The 10,152-nt window shown below is 35.8% G+C and overlaps 1 protein-coding gene across 1 annotated transcript; it reads left to right on the plus strand.

Annotated features, from left to right (window-relative positions):
• Positions 1-6,389: 6,389 nt before the first annotated feature.
• On the plus strand, positions 6,390-8,643 carry TRIADDRAFT_25137 (uncharacterized protein; the record flags this gene model as incomplete). The annotated part of the gene is made up of 2 exons (XM_002112327.1): positions 6,390-6,662; positions 8,473-8,643. Coding segments are annotated over 2 exons (444 nt in total), but the record flags the coding sequence as incomplete, so codon positions are not given.
• Positions 8,644-10,152: the final 1,509 nt, after the last annotated feature.

A 10,152-nucleotide genomic window follows, 5' to 3' on the forward strand; every position in this document is an offset into this window, starting at 1 on the left:
AATGCTATCAAATCCTCTTCATATCGAGTTGCTTCAAGTTAATATTGGAATAGAATATAAAAAAATAATCTTCTTGGTAATTTACGGTACCACTTTAAAATAGTGCTTATGTAGGATTAGTAGAGCAAAGTTACTTAAACATCCTGTCTTAAAATCTACACTCATTGACTGCATTTTAAAATATTAAGTAAGTATACTCTATGTATTTAATACGAACCTTGCAAAGGATAATATTAATGAATACGCATCAAATAATATTAACCTACAGCACCTATATATACATATACGTAAATTAAGACAATACCATATTTATTGTTGGCATCGGCGATTATTTCTATTACTGTTTTTGCCCGAATATGAGATGAATATTTTAAGGTTGTAACAGTAAAATAATTAAAAAGTTTATTCAGTCAGTCGAACGTTGATGCTAAGTTTGTTTTTCCTTTATTAAGATAAATGTTCAACTACTATTTTAACATGAATAGATGTTGAACAATTCAACTAAGGTACTGTAGTAGACCTGATCATCTATGATGACATTTTCTACAGTCTCTTAGGGATTAAATCTATTACGTTATCTTAAAATTCTAAGACCAAATAAATGTAGCAAATACGCCATCTATGTTCGAGTGCATTTATCATGTCATCAACTAGAACTTATATAAAGTTGGCGATATCGTTTCTAACTTACCACAAATGGCATATTTTAATTTATTGACTGCATAACTAGATAAGTTTCCCACCAAGTGTAGTATATATAGGGCAATCAAGTAACGATTGCCACTATATTCAAAATTTATCATTGCGACATAACGAAAATTTGTATTCAATTACTATTTTACATATAACTATATTCCGGGCTTATTGCAATATGGCAATATTCAATTTTCAAACCAAAGTACAGACTGTAAAACTCATCGGAAGGGAAGCTAAATGCAGATAAAATTTTAAGTTTAGATACATTTGAAGCTTAAATTTGTTTAAAGTTTAATACATGTCGAAGTCTTCATTGTGCTGCATGTGAACTACTATTTAGTATGCTAGTAATTATTTAAAGCTTTATTGAGGAAAGTAACGGAGCGATAATACATGCACTTATGTAACGGTATCCTAGAGGCTTATAAATGTCCATTAAAAATTTCCAGTAACTGTTTTAACGTTAATTTTAACGCGTTATTAGAGTTTACATCGTCAGCATATTTTTTTGAAAATCATTTCATCAAAGTCATACAATCTTTCCTGTTCTAATTTATTGATACGTTCGAGGCTTATTGCAAAAATGAATCAATTCTAGGAGTAAATATTTCCTGAAATTCATGCTGAGTACCTTTTAATGGGAAGTCACGATACTGATTGGAGCGATGTAGTATACAAAAGCATTTTATGCCGGTTTCTTCGCAGTTTTTATTTCATATTTCATCGCTGTGTTAATTTGGCGTTACAGCGAAGAAGGGATAAAATACAGCTTTCAATAATTTCTGGAAAGCACTGAAATACTGTATTGGATAATTCAAATGCTAATTTGCGATAATACTTTACATTGGTTACTTACAGCAAGAATTGATTACACCACACTCTGGAACAGATATAATTGGAGGAATGATACGTGACATAAAACCATGGTATTTTGAAATATGCAGTAGATAGGCATACATATAAATATGCAAATGTGAATCATTTTAATATGATCTATGAAAAATTTGAAAAGCCATACCATTTGTTAAAGTATAAGGGACCTATATCCTATCGTACAGTGCACTCCTAAAATAACGTTCATAGTAAGTCCAAATGATATTGAGATATACTTTCGTTCTATTCGTGCATGTACGGGTAAAATACCGTATAGGCAGGTAATTGAATAACAGTTATAGCAAAATTTATAGAACTTATTTATTAGAGACTATTCTATGCATAGTATACAGCATAGAGTATACTGTACAATGTACATGAATGTTAATTGAGATTATTTCAGACAATTAAGCCAGAAATCGTAATGCTGACCAGTTAAGTACTGTAAATCTATGTAATCTATTTCGAAGTACTCGAATATTAGTGTTATTCAATCGACATTTTATATGTATTAGGCCTTATTGTGGTATCCCTTAATGTCGTTCTCATCGAATATCATTGCCGTATATGCCTACACACGAAGCTAAAGCTTCGCGGATAGTACATGCTGTATTGTCTACTATCTGTGTCTTCATGCGGTATATATGGTTTCAATAATTAGGATTAGAATTAATCAATGAAGGAAAAGTGATAGCTATATCTGGTTGCGAACATGTCATAATAAGTATTGAGTAGGTAGGGATTGGGTTTATGTACGCAATGCCACCTCATGTATGGAGTTGCTGATTGTCTGGGGAACAAAATTCCTGTTAAAATTATACGTCTAAGTGAGCCGCTTTTACTATAAAAACAATATTTTTACTATTGTATATCAATTTCTTACTACTATTATTGTTGGCAATATCTGCTGTTAGGCACAAGTCGTGATGAAATTAATAACGAATATTAAGTGTATTATATATTTAGTGTTTTTAACATGTATTGCAGTGTCGTTGATTTGACAAGTCTGGTAAAATAACCACTCGTATTACCGAACGATCATAATCATGATCCGTTCTTCTATAACATAAGCATAGCAATATACTGATCAAGATCTTGACTCTACTTAAGCCTCTTCAATACTCTCAACTATGTACTGACGATCATTTTAAAACAAGGTCCACTTTGATATTGGAGTTTCTATTGAGGAAATAATCTGTGCGAACTTATAAATACCCTTTCGTCTAAACGATCACCTTGTACACTATGGTCTACGATATTACTGTCAACAATACAGTACCATAATCCATGAACGATGTATGTGTCAGAAATGTATATCACAATACTCTATCTATCTCGAAATATGTCTATAAATTTGCATTGTCCTTAAAACGGCGTAGATATACAGTATGGGTTAAGTTGACAATGATGATTAATTTACTTAGTTGTAGTAGCTTTTGGCCCATAGGTTGACAACTTTTAGGCGGTGCTATACATATGGCACAGAGCAGTCCTACGTCAGTATTAGTAAGGAGCCATTGATTACTAAAAATGTCCTCGTCTTGTGCAATTTCATCGATTCAAAGAGCTATTCGCGGTTACCCTACTTGGAATTCACTTTATTACAATTTTAATATTGGAAACGCAGTATTCCCGCTCTGTACTGTAAATTTATTCATTTGTAATACACAAATCAACTTGGAATATGCATAACTTCTTTGAGTTCTCGTTTAATTAACTTGGGTAATCAAACTACAAATTGGGCGGGTTAAAAATGACTCTTATTTATCTGATCCTATGCGGTACTGTAAGTTAGCGTACTGTTCAAACATGCAAGCATTGATATTACTTTGTTGTCATTTACTATCAACGATTAATAGTACTATACTCACAAGAGCATATGATCTTTGACCGTGAACCGTAATGCCCTTATGTATCACAACTAGATTACCACCTTCCTCCTTGACAAAATTGACATAATTCTACGTAGGAGGTAGAAGAGCTAGCTAATATTTATATTACTATATATATATGATATTTCATTTTAATAATTCTATGTAATGGAAGCGTATTATGAATAATATGCTAGGTTTTTTTGCTTTACTGATAACACTTACTGCATTGGAGAACTGTAATTAATTGTAGAAAGAATCGGCAACGAAATGGTGCTGTACAAAGAAATGCTATTGTAGTATGTAACGCATATTTCTAGTAGTCTATCGTACAAATCCAACTTTTTACACTTGAAGGATAATTAGACTCGATAAATACTCAGTGGTTAATAGTGAAATTCAAGTGGTATTTTGGCATTGAAGACAGCCTGTCGCCTGGTACTACGGTACAATGAAAATATACTTCATCAATTAGTATTTCGAGGGATCTTTACAATGATGCTATTATTTCATTTTCGTTCACTATGCTGCATTATCACTGGGTAATGCGATACATGCATAGTTCTGATGCGCACTGTACGTTCGATGTTGAGATATTTGTAATAGTAGAATTTTGATATCCGATTTTATTTTCATGGGTAAAAATAGCAGATTGAGATAAGCAAACTTTTACTTTGCCTTCAATATCATCAACGAAGGGCAATTTCGAGCGTACAGTATATGTGGTTTTACCACATTCATAGTTTGCAATGCCCATTTCCGTACAGTTAAAGCAGTATCCATGAGCGCCTCAATTGCCTATCGACCGTATCTCCCCTATCGTAGTATTCAACATTGGATATTGGATTGGATTTGTCATCTTGTTAGCGACATACGACTCGTATGCTATTTTAATTTAGAATGTTGCTGTAGAGCAAACAAATGAATGAATGAAGCCTTTGCTGTTTGAATGATGACAGCAACTCCCCAGCTCACAATCTGTTTTGGTAGTGCATGAATCGTCCCTTGAATTTTTTATTACGGCCATCAGAAGTTTATTTTTCATCAAGACAGCTGCCAAGGGCCGCGACAAGATGATTGAAAAAGAAGAAGCTAGTGAGGCATTTTGTTACTAGTAAGTTTGATATCACTCTTCTCTCTTTGGTACTTCAACTGCTGTACGTATTGTACCGTGCGAGCCTACATTGTCTACAATACTGTACGCTGTCCGTATCCAAGGCGTCCATCAATCTTTCTTTCATCGACATTGCCTTCCCCGTACTGTACTGTTACAGTATTTTCAAAGTTATTGTGTTGGAATATGACAAGCGATGTGGCTTGTCGTTAGCCTAAAATAAACTTGATCTCTATTTCAAGCAAATACAGTATAGCATCGGACATCGGAAATTCAGTAATGTGCGATTGGTTGATCATTAGCATTGGTAACCCCAAATTGGCAACATTGTTTAAATTATGTTTTCTTTCAATACAGTACAGTGGCAAGAAGGGATACTCGTGTACGCCAAGACGAGTCCACTTGATTTAACCATGGCGTTGACTGTTTTTGTTGGTTATGTTTGTAGTCAGAATTGCAGGTGTCATTTTAAATTTGATGTGATTTGTTATTCATATTCTGATTGAAGTTGGCGTAATACATACGGACACGCTTTTGGTCCAATCTTAGAGTAACTCGACGCGGTAGTGACCATCATACATACTGCTGTGATGGACGCTCAATGTAAACATGACAATATAGTACCACGGACTTGAGAAAGTAGTACAGGTACTAGACAATCATCCACTGGTAGTCACGATGGGACCGTAAGAAGTTGGCAAACTACGAACTTTGATACGGTGACACACAGTAGGGAATAGTCGGCATAAACTACAGTATGTACAATGTTCTGACATGGAAGTGATGAGGAAATGACTAGGATCGTAAAGTGCTACATTGGACCCTCTGCTTGAGCTTCCACTCGAACTTGATCATGCATGCCCAGTAGTGTACGTACGCCTGTGAATGTTGACGATTCGTACTGTACTGTACTGTCATTTAAAAGAAGTGGAATTGCGATGAAAATTATCAAAAGGACATCTCTGAAGTATTGGCCAAGTAAACGTTGCCGTAACTAGGCATTTTATGATTGGATTGAAGAAATTCTACTGTACTGTAGTGTATTGTAGTGTGCTGTATTACTGTACGTCCAGTACTGTCCAATTGCAGCAGGCTACATACTGATGCTGTCGTGGATTTCGCTACGATACGCGCAAAAAAAGTTGAAAGCCAATCGCGACTCAAATACTGTACAGTTCTGTACAATAGTTGATACTGTAGTTTATAGAGTGGACAGTGGTTTGCATTTGGGCTGCACCCGCAGATGCAATTATTAGTGGTTTCACACTGGCACGGCAGTCAAATCGAACATTTTAAAATACACACTGTACCATAGAGGGCAACAATAGAGTAAGTCTTTGGTGAATAAGAGCATAAGTACTTCATCGAATAGGGTGGGAGTTCTATTGTCTTGACGCTAAATACAATCCTAGTCCAATACCATTGGTCAATTTATCTATTATACCGTCACATTTGACCAATAAGAAACACGGACAAGTTTTCCTGCCTGCCAGTGCGCAGTAGCATAAATCTGTCGATCAATCAAAAAAAAATTCGTTTTCGCGTTTTTTGTTGTATGCTGGACAGGCTGTACTAGGGTCGTTAGCAATTTTTTGAGGAGGTTAAAACGACTGTGTGTGTGTATGTGTTTACATCAAAGAAGGTGGCTCAACACAGTTTCTGACAAAGGAATCGTTGTACGTGTTGAATTTAGGCCAGCTTATATTTTCTCAAGTAATTCCATCGATCGCTACGTTTAACTTGTGTGTGAGAGTGGTAAAAAGAATCCCATTGAACGCCAACAAGAAGGAAAAATGGATAACTCTAGCGATTTAGGGCCACAGCGAGCCCGATGCATGACATGGCCACTCCCACGACCGGACTTCGATGAAGATGCCACGAAGTCTGAAGAGCAGGAACAAGTTCAACGCGAGCAGGAAGGTAGCTCACGTAAAAGTTCAAGCCGGCGTAACGCATGGGGTAACTTCTCTTATGCGGATTTAATTACCAAAGCAATACAATCATCGCCGGAACAGCGTTTAACTTTATCTCAAATATACGAATGGATGGTTAATAATGTAGCCTACTTTAAAGATAAAGGTGAAAGCAACTCATCGGCTGGATGGAAGGTTAGTCAGCCATGATTGCGGCCTTTTGTTCTACATTCATGTTTTATACGTACACTACCGTGCGCCTGATTATATTGTTCGCACAATGTGTTGTATTACCTATGACGGGTACTACGGATCGATCTGGTACTCTACTACAATTGATGAAGTTGTAAATTAAGCTTGGAGTCAGTTTTCGTATTCAAAAAAGGCACTGAATGCTATTGGTACTTTATACACCATTGCCTTCTTCATAGTCCATCAGAAAATGAATTTGATATATCTTGTTAAAATTAGCCCAATTCTCCACTGATCAAGATAAGTTGATTGATCGATGTGGAACAGTTGGACTATCTTTTTCTACTTCGTTATGATACAGTACAGCAGTATGGGGGACTACAAGCAGTTGTCATTCTATTTCTTGGCAGGGTGCGATGTACTTCACTTTTTTAGTGTTGTTAACTCGTTTCAAAGTACACTCTTCATGTATTTCTTATTGATATTACAAAATATTTCTGAGTAATAGTGGAAGAAATGGAGTGATAGAAAAACTTTTCCAGTTATTGCACTATAGCCTATTTGAAACTCCGCTAACGACGGACGTCGATATATTGTTTGGCGTACAGTAAAGTCCAGTTTAGTCGATGTGGCGATCATTTTGGTTATACTTTTGACGAACGTTATTTTCATTTGAACGAGGCTTCAAATTACTTGATGATACCATATAAAGTATGTGCTACTGTTTGGGTAGTGTGCAATTCGCTAGTATAATTCTACATTTGCCTACTACAGTAATGTCGAGAACACCTCTATTCGACGCTACTCTACTATAGTGGATGTCGATACTTTACAGTACCCTAGATGCTGATACGCTTTGTACTGTACTATCCAACGTACAATAATATGACGCCAAAAAAAATGGAGTGAAGAAAAAAAGGCAGCTTTGAAAGTAGACTACAACTAACGACTATTTTCCCTAAAATCACTCTATGACAACCAATGAATCTCTATTTTATTGTAATATACTTTATTATACTCCTATTATTGGTAATATATTTTTTCCGATAGCATTAGATTCACTTTAGTGCTATCTTCCACTTGATTTAGATATTATTTCAATCAGCGTTTTCATCCACTTTACAGTATGCAACATTACACTGTAGACTACAATAGTACAGTTGTGTAGGGGGAAAATGGACCAATTTCCAATTTGGATGGAAGACTGTTATGATACGAGTTTATATTAATTGAGATGTTGTACTAGTTAAATTGTTAACGTGTTTCGCTGGATAGATTTGCAGCCTACATAAAAAACGGCAGATGTCTTGAGCTTTCTTTTGCCAAACATAGCCTGAGTACAGTACATTACAATGCAGTATACTGTATCATTTTTTTTCAACTGTATGGTTGCCTTACTAGATTCTTCTTTGTTCCTTACTGTATTCTAAATGACAATAACCTGAGCAAACGTCAGGCGAACTTTCTTTCTTTTTTAATTTTCTCTCCCTTGTACGCTATCTATTGCGACCAATCTCTGGCTATAGAGCATAGAATGTCATGTTTTGTTATTTTTTATTGTCCTCTTATTCGCCCTTTGATCGTGGCTATCTTATACTGAGTCATAGAACAGTTATGCCGTAACGAAAGTTCCGACTCTTTTTTTATCCTTGTGGCTATGATGTCCGCTTGATTTCTTGTTCTTGTTCTTCCTTATTGTCTTAACACCTTGAAATGTATTTTCCATTTTTTCTTTTTTTTTAATTGCAAAATATCTAAAAAATTCCAATGAAATAACTCTCCCCCTTGTATCAAATTGCCTTTCTATTTGTAGAATTCCATCCGTCATAACTTATCTCTTCATAGTCGTTTTGTACGTGTCCAAAATGAAGGGACTGGTAAAAGTTCTTGGTGGACATTAAATACCGATGCTAAGCCTGGTAAAGCAACACGAAGAAGAGCTGGTAGTATCGATGGCGTTGCACGACGTCGTGGTAGAATGAAGAAAAGTTTAAAACCTATTAGTGACACTACAGACGAAGGAAGCGAATTAGGAACACCAGGCCTTGCCTCGCCCGGTGTCAAAACTCAACCACAAATTTGGGCACGTCGAGATTCTGATTATATACGTGGTGATCGTACACCAGATTCCAATGAGTGCGAATCACCAGTACGTTCTCGTACTGCAAGTAATGCTTCATCTTGTGGTCGGCCATCACCAATTATACCAAGTGACTTAGAAAGTATCCCGACTATACCGTCCATGTTTCAGGAATACGCCCATAATGAATACCTACCTCGTAATAATAGTAGCGGCAATAATAACGAGTTGGTTGACAATTTCGATTCAATGATTATACGATCACCTTATAGCACTGATGGGTCATTTTCCTCGATGATGGAAAATGGTATTCCAAGCGGTGGCACTTCATTACGTACGCATCACAATCCAGGATATTCTGTACCACCGAATCAGCAAATAGGTGGTTTACGTTCACCTCGTGATATCCATTCAATTTCTAGTGGTGGTTATAACAATAATCAACAACAATTTAATCTTCAACAAAAAACGATGCTGATGCAATCGCATCAGCCTCCGAACTCTCATACAGCTCAACATCAACCGCATATTTTTGATCATTTGGAACATCATCCATCTCAGCAACAACATCAATTTCAACATCATGATGCATACCCGCACCAAGGAGCCCATAATCAACCTGGTCATATGGGGATGACACATGAATCAACTGAATTATTCAGTATGTTACCTTCAATGAATAATAATGTAAGAGACGACTTTTGTAATGATGGTACATCGATGTTACAAGATTATAATACTATGGGACCAAATAATTATTCATACAACAATCCTGCTGCACAACAAGCAGATTTATTTTCCACACAATCGTATCAAGGCCAAGGACATGATATCAATGAAATGGAACAAATGCCCATGATAGCAAATAGGCATCAACAACAGAATTTAAACCAAGTCAATATGACGAATTTACATCAACCAATGATGCATTCTAATATGGCACAACAACATCAGCCACAACATAGGCAGCATCAGCAACATCATGGTATTAATCAGTTTGATGCATTAAACGACAAATTACCTAATGATGAAGAAGAATTTGATTTGTTTCATCATAACATAGAATATGATAATATGCCTAATGAATTAATGCATGATAGTGGTGTTTTACTTGATACACCAAATAATCCCTTACTACCGGTGTCATCGATGCAAAGTGTATCAAGTAGACCAGTAACAACAACACAGCAATAAGGAAAATTTTGTGCTAACGTCTTATATCTGACTTAAAATTACCTTATGACAAGAACATGATTTGTGGATTTGATTTTAAGAACATTATTAGGGTTAAATTCTTATTTAGCCTTCGATATAGGTACAGCTTTCCATTTTGAGCCCTCGTCAGATCTAGATTTTGATCTATTTTCTACAGTGCAAGATGTAGTACTTATAGATTGTGTGCGATTAAGAATC

Source organism: Trichoplax adhaerens, genomic scaffold, assembly GCF_000150275.1.
Source record: "Trichoplax adhaerens TRIADscaffold_5 genomic scaffold, whole genome shotgun sequence".
In the NCBI taxonomy this organism is placed as follows: domain Eukaryota; kingdom Metazoa; phylum Placozoa; class Uniplacotomia; order Trichoplacea; family Trichoplacidae; genus Trichoplax; species Trichoplax adhaerens.